This window comes from Rhinolophus sinicus, chromosome 16, assembly GCF_057876585.1.
Source record: "Rhinolophus sinicus isolate RSI-liver-muscle chromosome 16, RSI-T2T, whole genome shotgun sequence".
Taxonomy (NCBI): Eukaryota; Metazoa; Chordata; class Mammalia; order Chiroptera; family Rhinolophidae; genus Rhinolophus; species Rhinolophus sinicus.
This window is the reverse complement of record NC_142516.1, coordinates 78,358,407-78,371,808: the sequence shown is the minus strand read 5'-3', so window position 1 is coordinate 78,371,808 and position 13,402 is coordinate 78,358,407. Positions and strand designations below refer to the sequence as shown.

At 41.1% G+C, this 13,402-nt stretch overlaps 1 protein-coding gene across 3 annotated transcripts in view; it reads right to left on the bottom strand.

The window, feature by feature from the left end:
* The window catches only part of LOC109434739 (uncharacterized), a 34,998-nt gene extending 23,188 nt beyond the window's left edge, over positions 1 to 11,810 (bottom strand). For 2 of the 3 annotated variants that reach the window (XM_088792692.1, XM_088792694.1), the window contains exons 1-2: positions 11,670 to 11,810; positions 2,403 to 2,490 (exon numbers count right to left, since the gene is read on the bottom strand). In XM_088792692.1, the coding sequence (XP_088648818.1) occupies positions 2,403 to 2,435 (33 nt within the window). In that variant the 5' untranslated portion in view covers positions 2,436 to 2,490; positions 11,670 to 11,810. Of the gene's footprint in view, positions 1 to 2,402; positions 2,491 to 11,089; positions 11,548 to 11,669 lie in introns of those variants that run through there. The other variant, XM_088792693.1, reaches the window with a different exon arrangement.
* Between the last annotated feature and the right edge of the window lie 1,592 nt (positions 11,811 to 13,402).

Below are 13,402 nucleotides of genomic sequence, written 5' to 3'. Positions count from 1 at the left end.
ATCTTTAAGTTCATTTTCTGGAGACTTTCACTTTCTTTCTGAGCTGTCTTGTTGCCTTGGTTATTCATGGCAATTAATGATTTATTATTTCTCTTCCTAGACATCTCCAGGAGTGGGTTCTGCCACAAGTTCATAGGAAGAGGTCTTTGTTTTCCAGTACGTGTTGGTAGAATGTCTTATTTTCTCTCCAACTGTAGCCCTTTTGTCTCTCACATTGTGATGTTATGTTTTCTCTGCACTCTTCCAGCTTCTCACACAATGGGGGGATTCCCTGGAAGGCAGGCTGCTCCTCTGTTAACAGTTCGCCTGGGTCATAGGGTGCCGCATCCCTGTGGGGATGTGGAGAGCTTTTGAAGTTCCAAAGCTCTTCCTGCACCAGATTCAGAGCCCTTCTGTTTCAGCAGTTCTGTTTACTCCTGCAGGGATCCACCCAGATAGGTGGGGACAGGGGCGGGGTAAATTGTGAGAGGTGGCTCAGAGCAATGGCAGCGACCATCACCACAGACCACCACTTCCACAGCACCCTCCCCTTTGCTGGAACTAGTTGGGCTGCAAATCTGTCTGCGGACCACAGTTCTCAGAACTGCAAATATTCTGTTCTTTTGATCTGACAGTGCTACTGTTCCACTTTTAGCACTAGGCAGGTGGGGGCGGGGCGAGCTCTGGGAAGGGAGGGAGTGGGCGGCTAGTCTCAGTGCCCACGGCTTCTGTTCTCTGTTCGGCAGTGATGGCTTAAACCCCTGTTTTCAGCCTTCTTCCCTCAGTCTTTGCTCTGAGGTCTCTGTTGTATGCATTTGGTTCAGCCGTGTTATATGCTGCCCCCTCAGCCCTGTGGGCCATAAGCAAAGCCCTAGCAGTCCGAGTTCTTCCCTCTCCCGCAGTTGCGGGAGTTCCGGGATGCAGCGAGCTCGGAGCACTGAGCTAGGTCTGTGTCCTGTGCCCGTGTGGCTCCGTCTCCGCACTTCTCCCTTCCCTCCTCCCCTGGTTGCGCAATTTGCCCACCTTTCGGTGAATTCAGTAGTGAGCCTTTTCGTCTTGCCTGTCTGCTGTGCACGGAGTCCTTTGTGGAGTTATAGCTGTTCAATTTATTGTAAATTCCAGGGGAGATTTCCAGAGGCTCACCTCACGCCGCCATTTTCTTAGAATCCAATCTTGGTTTTTTTTAATCCAGTTTGCTAATCCGTGCATTTTGATTGGGGAGTTATTCCACTTAAAGTTAATGTAATTACTAAAGGATTTACTTCTGCCATTTGGCTATTTGTTTTCTGTGTCTGTATGTCTTTTGTTCTTTAATTCCTCCATTTATGCCTTTTTTAACATTTTTTGTAATTTTTTAATTTTTTTTTTAGTGTAACACTTCTATTTCCTTTTTTCCTTTTCTGACATTTTTTAGTATTTTCTTAGTGGTTGCCTTGAAGATTACAGTTAACATGTTAAACCTGTAAAAATCTACCTACTTAGTTTCAACAGTATACAAACACTCTGCTCCTATACTTTTCCACCTCTTTTCCCATATTTTGTAATTGTCACAGATTACATCCTTATACATTTTATGCCCCTTAACATAGATTTATAATTTATTTATGTTTGCCTTAAATTATATTAAAAAAAGCAAAAGTTATAACCCAAACAAAAAGTTCAATACTGGCTTTAACATTTACGTATAAAGTTCCTTTTACTAGTATTCACTTTTTTTTCTTATGGTTTAAAGAGTTACTGTCTAGAATCCTTTCATTTCAGCCTGAAGCATTTTTGTAGAGCAGGTCTATTCTTAATGATTTTACCTGGAAACATGTTAATTTCTCCTTCATTCTTGACAGCTTTTCTGTTGACAGTTTTTCCTCCAAGACTTAAATATGTCATGCCACTGACTGGTGGCCTCCATGATTTCGGATGACAGCAAGTCAGCACCCTCACCTCTACACAGAGAAAACTGATGTGACCAAAGGCCACTGGCTGCTCCAAGCTTCCCATATGGTGAGGAACAGCCTGCCAGTCACCCAGTGTCTGAGCCTAAGCTCCCTGCCCCATTCCCACAGGAATATCTTACCTCAGCTGTTCAACTTGCTAAGTCCATCAGGGGCAGCTCTGTCAGCTCCTCCCTCAAAAGCCTTCCTTCACTTTGTTAAAAAGCCTTCTTTCACTTTGTTAGGCCCTGGGAATTGCCGGGCACATAAGCACGAATGCGTTATATTTGTATTTCAAATTGTGCTGATCACAATTTACTACTTGGTGAATGCCTGAGTCATGAATGAAACAAAGGAGGCTGAGAAAAGGCTACAAGTAACACAAGCTACACCTCCAAGATCAGGGCTAGAAAAGCTCTAGGACAAGGCAAGCTCCCGGACAAGGAAAGGTGATGGGCCATCCTGCACGAGCTAGAAAGAAATTTCAGGACTCACCTCATCCCTGGTTGTCAGGAGCCCTGGAGCCATATTCCTGGCCTGCTGAGTGCTCTTCCTAGAGAACAGTCAAGTTGCAGAGGCAGAGCTGGGGAAAGAGAAGTGAAGGGATGCTTAGCAGGAGTACCCTTTCATCCAGCCTCCTAGTTCAGCATGAGTGAGGGGAACAGAGGTTGCAGAGAGCTTCAGAGCAGCTCATTTTTAACCAGTGTCCTGTAAATAAGACTCCCAGAGCTGGGCCAGCAGCAGGCTCAGCCCCAATGTCCAGTTGGGAAATGAAGCCCCCAGCAGCTGGGTGAGATTTTGTCACCCAGCTGCTCTCTTAAGAGGAAAAGGGCCCCAGAGTGGCCACAGGTGAGCATTCATGTTGAGAAACAAAATGACCTATCATGAAAACAGAAGTTCCCCATCCACATCTGCCCCAAGGCAAAAGGACAAGGCCCAGGAAATTCAAAACAGAAAGTGCTATAGGCTCCACAAATGGTAGATTTGCGGGGAGACTTGAAGCAGGGTAGAAGCCGTAATCTGATTTCACAGTCCCTTCCACTTATTACATATATCCAAGATTAGGTTCCCAAGATTTGAAACTTAAGAATGGGCAGTCAGCAAATGACCCAGGTCTTCAACAAATCAATTTCATAAAGAAATTTTTAAGAGGAGAGATTTTTCTCTAATGGAAAGCTACATATGAGATAAACCATTCTTCAAGTGTGATCTATAGACCTTGTATGGACAAATGAACATTTGGGGGACTATGAAGAACAATTCAATATGAACTGTGTATTAAATGATGTTAGAGAATTACTGTGAATATTGTTAGGTGTGATCATAATATTCTGGATATAGAGAAAAATGAGTTAAGAAATTGAAGTACTGAGGAGTAAATTGACATGTTTATAATTTTCTTAAAAATGTAAAGCCTTGAACAAGTTAATGGCTGGGGGGTTGGGGGAGAGAGAGAGAGACAGACAGACAGACAGACAGACAGAGAGGAGACACATGCAAGAGCACATTTATGGAATAAAAGGAGGTTTAAGAGACATATCCAACAAATACAACGCATGGATCCTGTTTAGACATTTTTGAGGCAATCAAGGAAATTTGAACACTGGCTAGATATTAGATGGCATTAATGAATCAATATTAATTTTATTAGGCTTAGGTTAAGAATGGGCTGTGCTGATACCCTCTATAAATAACTGTGGCTATGCTTACAGAGTGCCAAGTCTATAGCTTTATTTAATGCTGAGAAACTAGATGCTGTCCTGCTAAGATCAGAAACAAGGCCAGGATGTTCCCTTTAACCACTCCTATTCTATATCCTACTGGAATTCCTAGCTAATGTAAGAAGACAGGAAAAGGAAATAATAGGTATACAGATTGGGAAGGAGCAGATAAAATTGTCTTTGTCTGCAGATTACCTGACTGTCTATGTAGAAAATCCCAGAGAATTAACAAGAAATTTCTGGAACTAATAAGTGATTTTAAAAAACACTAACAGGTAGTATTGATATAATTTACACTTATACAACAATAAACCCAAGTGTAGAAGGTGCACATAGGATATTCACCAAGGTAAATGAAATTCCAAGGCATATAAAACGAGTCACCAATTTCAAAAGACTAAAACTTAAAAAGAGTATGGTCTTTGCCCAAGATGGAATTAAAGTAGAAATCATTAACAGTAAGATACTAGAAAGACCTCCATGATTAGAAATTAAGCAACACTGGTCTAAAAGAGATATGGATAGAAGCAAATATTCCAAGGGACATAAAGAAGTGTTCCAAACTGAATAATTCTAATAAATACAACATATCGAAACATATCACAACTAACCAAATTTGTGATATGGAGTTATAGGCTGTACTATGTCCCTACCAAATCCATATGTGAAAGTCCTAATCCCCCGTACCTTAGAATGTGACTTTATTTAGAGGTAGGTTCTTTAAAGAGGTAATTAAGTTAAAATGACATTATTAGGATTGGCCTGAATCCAATATAACTGGTATCCTTATAAAAGAAATTTGAATACAAGACAGTTCCACAGAGAAATCCATGTAAACACAGGGAGAAGGCTAGCTACAAGCCAAAGAAAGGCCTCAGAAGAAACCAACACTGCCAGCACCTCGGTCTTCAACTTCTAGCACCCAGAATTGTGAGAAAACAAATTTCTGCTATTTAAGCCACCTGGTCTGTGGTATTTTGTTATGGCAGTGCTAGCAAACTAATACAGCAGCTCTAGCATTTCTTAAAGCTTTATATGAATGCACCAAAAAGAGTTTTAATTTACAAAAACTCAGCTTCCACCTTAAGAAGCTATGAAATAAAGAGGAAATAAATAAGAAGAAAATAAGTAATTAGGAAAAAATCAATGAAATATAAATGAAACTTTAAAGGTAATTAAGCCCAAGGTTGATTATTTGCAAATATTAAAATTGCTAAGCCCCAGGCCCGAAACTATGAAAGGAAACAGGAAAAAAGCTTCATGACATTGGAATGGGCAATAACACCAAAAGTACAAACAACAAAAGCAAAAACAGACAAGTGACACTACATAAAACTTAAAAACGTCTATGCAGCAAAGGAAAAAAATCAACAGTGTAAAGGCAACCTACAGAATGGGAGAAAACAGATGCAAACCATATACCAGATAAGAGGTTAATATCCAGAATATATAAAGAACTCCTACAATTCATTAACAAAAAACAAATAACCTGACTAAAAAGTGAGCAAAGGACTTGAATAAACATTTCCTCAGAGATACAAATGGTTAGTAGCACATGAAGATACTAAACATCACAGATTATCACAGAAATGCAAATCAAAATCACAGTGAGATACTACCTCCACCTATTAGAATGGCCATTATCAAAAAACCAGAAAATAAGTTTCAGCAAAGATGTGGAGAAACTGAAACCCTATTGCAGTGTTGCCAGGATTGTAAAATGGTGCAGCCGTTATGGAAAATAGTAGAGAGGTTCCTAAAAAAATTAACAATGGGAGTTGAAACCAGGACCTTGAAGAGATATTTGCACACTCACTTTAGCGAAGATGTGGAAGCAACCTAAATGTTGATCGACAGGTAAAATGGATAAAAAAAAAAGTGGTAAATACATAAAATGGAATATTATTCACTCTTAAAAAAAAAAAGAAATCCTGCCTTTTGTTACAACATGGATGAACCTTGAGGACATTATGCTAAGTGAAATATGCCAGTCACAAAAAGACAAATATTGCATTATTCCACTTATATGAGGAATATAAGTTAACAAAAACAGAAAGGAGAATGGTGGTTACCAGGAAGAGGAAACAGGAAGTTTTTGATCAATGAGTAGTCTCACTCATGCAAGATGAGAAAGTTCTAGAGACCTGTTGTATAACAGTGTGGATACAGTTAACAATACTGTACTGTACACATAAAAATTGTTGAGGGTAAATGTAGGTTTTCTGGTTTTTTTACCATAAAAAATAATAAAAGAGGGTCAAATCCCATTTAAAAATTGCTAAACCCATAGGAAGAGTGATTAAATAACACAAAACAAAAGGAAAGTCAATCTTGATTGGTATCAAGATTGAAAAAGGAAGCCTTATTACCAATATACAGGCATGAAAAGGACAATAAGGGATGCCTATTAAAAAAAAAATAAACTGTTGGCCCAAAGTTCTAAAAAGTTAGATGAAATAAACAAATTCCTTGTTATCAAAACTAAAATAGAAATTTGGAATAGCCCTGTATCTGCTAAAGTTAAATCATAATTTTAAATTTTAAATCATAATTTTAAACTTTATCAGAAAGAAATGTGCAGGATCACTAATAAATTCTATCAAAACTTCAGCAGGAAAAGAAGGGAATACTCCCCAATTCACTTTATGAGGCTGCCACAACCCAGCTACCAAAACCTGAAAAAGACATTACAAGAAGAAAAATCAGACCAATAGCCCTCATATAAAAATTGTTTAAAAACACTAGCAAGTCAAACCTAGCAATATGTTATAAGGATAATAATACATCATGACCATGTGATATTTATCTAAGAAATGCAATGTTAATTTAAAAATGGAAAAGCAATCAATTTAATTATTTTCATTAACGAATAAAAGAAAAATCACCTTGATAGATGCAGAAAAAAAAATATGACAAAATTCAATGGTTATGCATGATTAAAAACTTTCAGCAAACTAATAATAGAAGCAAATGTCCTCAATTTAATAAATAAACACCTACAGAAAAATCCTTGAGCTAACGCCATACTTAATAGTAAAATACTGAATGAATTCCCCAAAATCAGGAACAAGCGAAGGATGTGTGATCTCACTAGCTCTATGCCAATATTTGGTTAGGAGACAATGCAAAAAGTGAAGGAAAATAATTAAAAGAAATAAAGATTAGAAAAGAAGTAAAACAACAGATCAATTTAATAACTTAATAAGCTTTGTATCAACTAAAATGGCTTAAAGACAATACCAGTTTTAGAATGGCAGGAGGCAACAGAATTCTCATACAATGCTTATAGGATTGTAAAATTGCAAAACAATTTTTCAAAACTGTCTGGCAGTTTCCTATAATATTAAACATACACCTACAATCCAGCAATTCCCAAAGTACCCAAGATTAATGAGAGAACCAAGATAATTTATTGCCCACAGACCTGCATTACAAGAAATCGTTTCTTCAGGCTGAAGAGAAATGATGTCAGATGGAAACCTGGATCTTCTGTGATGACTGAAGAGCATCAGAAATGGTAAGTATGTTCATACACAAAAAAAGTCTATCTCTTTTTTTCTCCTAATTTTTTAAAGATACATATGGCTGTTTATTGCAAAAATCTTGAAATCACTTTGTGTGATTGATAGCATATATAGATGCAATACATATGACAACTACAGCATAACGGATAGGGGAAAGGAGGACTGCAGGATCGCTTGTTTTGCATGAACTATTTCAATATTAACTCTACACAGACTGAAAAGTTATGGATTTATATTGTTATATCTAGAGCAATCGCTAAAAATAAAAAGTAAAACTGCAAAGCAGTATGGCTAAATGGCAATTAAAAGGAACTCCAAAAAATAATCAATTGACCCAAAGAAGGCAGGAATAGAACAGATAAACAAAAAGCAGAGGAGGCAAATAGAAAACAAACAGCAAATGGAGAGACCTAAATCTAACCATACCAATAATTACATGAAATAAACCCACCAATTAATTAAAAGGCAAAGATTGTCAGACTGGATAAAAAAGCAAGACCTTACCACATGATGTCTACAAGAAGCACACTTAAAATATAAAGACAGGTCAGCGGAAAGAAAATGGATGGGAAAAGATGTACCATGCAAACAGTAAGCATAAGAAGGCTGGAGTGGCAATATTAATATCAGATAAAGTATATTTCAAAACAAAGAGTATTACTAGAGATTCAAAGAGATGTTTCATAGTAATAAAAGGGTGGAATCATCAGAACAATATACTAAAGGTAAATATATTTGTATTTTATAAGTGCTTCACAATACATAAAGCAAAAATTAACAGAATTAAAAGAGAAATAGACAATTTTACAATCCTAATTAAAAGAATTTAACACCTTGTCACAGTAATTGATAAAATAACTACTAATAGATAAAATTGATTAAACTATTGTTAAGTAAATTGATAAAAATAACTAAACACATCATAATAGAAGATCTGAACATAACAGTCAACCAACTTGACCTAACATTATTAGAATGACACCCAACAACTGCAGAATACATTCTTTTCAAGGGCCCATGGTAAATTCACCAAGACACTGTATATGCTGGGTCCTGAAATAACTCACAGCTTACAAGGACTGACATTACACATAATTTGTCCTTTGATCTGAATGCAATTAAATAAGAAATCAGTAACAATAAGTCATCTAGAAAAATCCCAAATATCTGGAAATGAAACAGAGATTGGGTGAAGAAAAAAGGGGATTTATCAAGTGTAGACAACTCTCTTGGTGACTTTCAAGGGGAGCAGAGAGAAGAGGTAATAAGTGAAGGAAGAAATCATGACCTCCCCTCTGGTCAAAACTCTGCAGTGGCTGCCACTGACCACAGAACAAGATCCACACCTATTATTCCAGCACCCATGACCCTCCCCAATAACAGCCCAACTCCCTTTCCCATCGAGTTTCCATCACTCCCCACACAAATGTCCCTTTTCATGCAGAAAGGACAACCCCTCATACCTTCACAGCTGAGTGCCAAGCCGTGACCCAAGAGGAGTCAGGAGCCAGACAAGGTTCCTGTCCCTCAAAGAACCATCTCAACACCAACGGGACAGTTAGACAGTTGATACGCACCATGCCAGCCCCAGTCTTCATGCCTAAGTGCTCTGGGACTAAAGGGGACAGTGGGAGTGCTTTCTGAGGACACTCAGAAATCTTTGCACTGAAGAAACATCTGAGCTAGTTGGTTAACAAGGGTGAATGTGTGAAGCATAAAGGCATGAGGGTATAAAACTGCATGGACTAGAATAGATTCCCAAGTGGCTATAAAGCAGAGTCCAGTTGGAGTGCAGGGTGAAGGATGACTCTGGAAAGGCTCATTGGGGGTGAAGTTCAGAATGGATAATCACCATCACCATTTCCTGAGCACTCATTATGTGCCAGGCACCCTCAGCCCTTCCAAAGTGGGATCACATTTCCACTTCACAACCCCGACATTGCTATTAGCCCCATTTCACAGATGAGAAAAAGGGAGGGACACAGATGGAAGGCAAATGCAAAGGTCACAGCATCAGTAGTAGGGGAGACTCAGAATCTGACTTCAGAACCCACAATAGAGGACCCTTTTGTAACATGAAGATGAACTAGAACATGGGGAAAGACAATATGCTCAGCTAACGTAAAGGTGAGGAGAAAGGAGAAAGGGAAGAGCTGACAAGACTCATCAGATTAGTGAGAAATCTCGAAAACAAGGAGGCAAGAAGCCTGAGGTCATACAGTAGTAGAATCTTAGAATCGTGCCATTAACAAAGATCCCAGAGCTAGAACAGGTGAGAAGAAAAGTGAAGGGGTATACAGAAGGCAGGATTCCCAGTATTGTCCTGCACATGCCTCTTACCTGGGTTGAGAGCAGGCTTTAAAGCAAGGCATTTTGAGATGACTGGGGAAATTGAACACAGCCTGACTATCAGATGACATTAAAGAATTTTGGTGGGTGTACTTTGTTGGGTGTAACGTGGTATCCAGGTTGTTTTCTTTAAAGTCCTTATTCAAAAAAGATGCATACTGAAGTATTTACAGGTGAAATGTTACCTGGGATTTGCTGCAAAATACTTCAGAAAAAACTAAGAGGAAGAGCAGAATGTTATCAATTGCTAAAGCTAAGCGAGGGGCACACAGGTGCTCTTACAGTATTCTCACTGCTTTTGGTTGTATTTGTAAAATTTTCATAATTTTCAATTTAATAACCCATCTCCCTTCACACCCCCAAAATAAGGAAAGTAGAAGAAACCTTAAGGGGGCGGGAGGAGTAAACTGCAAACACTGGATGGTGTGATTCCTGCCTTCTGTTGGTGCCATTAATGTCATTAGGGACTGGGACCAAGTATCAGCAGAAAATTTTATCAGCATTAGATGTCTCACAGGAACTTGAAAAATAGAGCAAGTTTTTTAATGAAAACTTTTAACTTATCATTAAAACTTTGAAAGTTAAAGAATAGCTAGCTCCAAGATAAATGTTATTACATTTCCCTCTCTATAAAATGAGAATTCTACTATTTAATGTACAAGATGGCTGAGGAAATAAACCATGGCAGTGAACTGAAAGCACACCTCCAACACCGGACTACTGCTCTCAAAACATTATTTCTCACCACCTTTGTTTTGCCAGCACTGCAAGGCCCTGAGAATACAGCTGCATGACTGTCTGGGAGGGTGTTCCCTGTAGACGTCGGGACGCCACTGAATGAGGGTAGAGGGGTGTGCCCCTTCAAGTACAGTCCTGGTTTCCTTGGAAACCACTTGCAGCTGAGCCCAAAGCGGATATTACCAGCAAGATAGCAAGGACAGCAAAGCAGTGCATCCCCTCCATGATAAGCAAAGACACCACAGGAACACAAGGAAGTTCTGCCCACCTGAGACGGGGCTTCCAGACCCCTAGGAGTTCTCCCTTCCCTCATAGGCAGCCCCTCTGGACTTGGAGGGAGCTCAGGGCGCTCCAGGGCCTGCAGCTGGGTCCTCTTCACTAAAGTATCAGAACCAGGAAGGGAAGGACAGCCCGAGGGACAGTTAGGGTGTGGGTTTTAAAGAAAACCTGCTCTGACGTCATGCTGGCACCCAGCATGACATCATCATCTCTGTGCCTATGGGATTTAGTAAAAACACTAACATTACTGAGGACTTAGCACGTGCCAGATACAAGTTTTACCTTTCCACAATGACAACAGCTTCAGTGAGAAAGGGGCAGACCTGGATTTGAACTCTCCCTAGAGAGGTGGGGTCTCCCACTGCAGGTGTGGCATAGGTCCCTGCGGAGAGACAATGCCCAAAAAGATGCACACTGGTGGTTGCAGATGTAGGGGAAAAGGACAGCTTCTCGTTGATAAGTGGTGAATCTGAGTGATGAATCCATGGAACTTCACAACTACTTCTGGGTATGCTTGCAATGTTTTCATAATGAAAAGTTAAAAATAAGAACTTAAGTCTGGATGTCTTACCCCTGCTTCACCCCGAGTAATTCAAGGGGTCAACCAGCAGCACCGTGGGGTTTGGTGAAAGTTCTGTGTCCCGAAGCTCATGGGGGGCACAAGGACTCCCACGCAAGCCAGCACATGGCTGACTCCGCTAGGCCGTTTCATTTTCCCCAGGGCTCCGAGGTCGCCCACCCCGGTCACTGGGCCCCAGCCGCCCCTCACCATTCAAATAAGTCTGGGTGTTTGCTCTAGGCCAACGCTTCCCCCCAAACCCGGGTCCTCGGGGGTCAAGCGGGACCTCCACAACCACGGTGGGCACCACCCAGCCGCTCGCCCCCCATGAACACCCAAGAAGGAAGCCCGAGCCTCCCGGCTACAACTGTGGGGACGTCTGCTCCGAGCCAGGGGTGCCCATGTTCCCCAAATTACGCGAACTATTCCCGGCCCCTACAGGGCAGGACGCTGCGCACCCAGCCCCCGAATCCCACCCGGGAAATCAAACCTCAAGGAATCCGCGGCCAGAGTGAGCCATCCTCCTCCCGCCCTCCCCCAGTTTTCCAACCCTCCTTCCCCAGGAGCGGGCATCCATTGCGGGCTCGCTCACCACAAGAGCCGAAGGACGGCCACCACGCGCCAAGTTACCCACGGGGGGCGTGGGAGAGCGATACCTACAGTGCCCCAGGGAGGGACTACAATGCCCACAATGCCCCGGGGCGAGGGACTACGCTACCCATGGTGCTCGCCGAGCGCGAGGCTACAATACACACAATGCCCCGGAGCGGCGGGGCTTACACTATCCACAATGTCCCGTGATGGGACTACAATACCCACAATGCGCCGGAGCGCGGGGCCACACTACCCACAATGCTCCGGAGGAGACGACAACGGCCCTGAAGCGCCTAGGCGCGGTTTGTCGCTACCAAACCGCTCCGAGGGTGCGGGACTACGTTACCACAATGCCCTGGAGCGAGGGACTACGCTACCCTCAATGCCTCCGGAGAGGAGTCTGCTATATCCACAATGTTCCAGAAGGCGAACCCACACTACCCAAACCTCCCCCGGGTGGACTACGCTTCTACAATACCCCAGGGATCGGGGTCCGCCTTCTCAGACAGAGTCCCACTGGGCTTGGACCTTCAATGACGGCCTCTAGTACTTGCCCCCTCAGCTCCATTGGAGCCCGCGCTCACTTGTCAGAATTACAACTGTAATACTTGGGCTCTGGTAGAAATTGTGAAAAATTAGACAAGTAAAACCAAACTGACTTTGGGGTACATGGTGGTTCTGGTGAGCACTAAAATCTCTCTCTTTTAATTTATAGGGTCCTTGTAACTTTTGTTCATTTTTTTAAAAAATGGAAAGATTAGTTAGCTGGATGTGTATTTGTCCTCTTTCCTGCAGATTCTCCCCAGTGTTTTCACATTTAAACATTTAAACGTAATGAATTTCTAAACAATGCCAAAGTTACTCGCATTTTTCTTTTTTAAAGAGAAGATTCTTAAGGTGTTTTTTTAAAATACAAGAAAAAATGAAAAGCTAAACGTGAAAACATTTAAAGCTCAATAATTAAAATTACTAATACAAAAATTGTTGATTAGGTGTAACAGAATAGAAAGCTCAGAAACATATCAAAGTCTTTATAAAGAAAGACACACTTTTTTTCTAGGAATTTGACAAAAGTGTTTTCAAATTACTTCCTCTTTGCTTCTGCTCAAAATGAAGTAACAGGAACCAGATTTTGCCTCTTGTCTAAAAAAGAACTTTAAAAAGGAGAAAATACGTGAAACAACAGGTTTGAAACCATTGGACATAGGACAGTGAAGAACAATGAACTCAGAGAGACGGGTAAAGAACCAGGTAGGCCCTTGAACTGCCCCATGGAGAGAAATTTCAAGTCACAGGATAGAGGAGGGTCATCCTCAAGTATCAGTGGAGTACCAACCACCAACATGTGCATGTGCAACCCCCAGGAAAGAAGCACTGGAAAGGATTAGAGAGAAATACTGTGAGCTCACATAGGGCCAGTAATAGTGCCTGTTCCCATCAGACATGGTGCAAATCTTCATAAATCACATGGTGTGGAGTACAGTACACCAGGCCCTTGAATAATGTTTCATTCAATGTAGTTTCATTATAATGTTGGTGAGAAAAAAAAAGATTCTTGGTCACAGGCACTGCCTGTGTGGAGCTTGCACATTCTCCCCATGTCTACATGGGTTTTCTCCAGGTATTCCGGTTTTCTCCCACATCCTAAGGATGTACGTGTTAGGTTAATCGGCATGTCTAAATTGTCACCATCTGAGTGAGTGTGGGTGTGTGAGTTGAGTGCACCCTGAA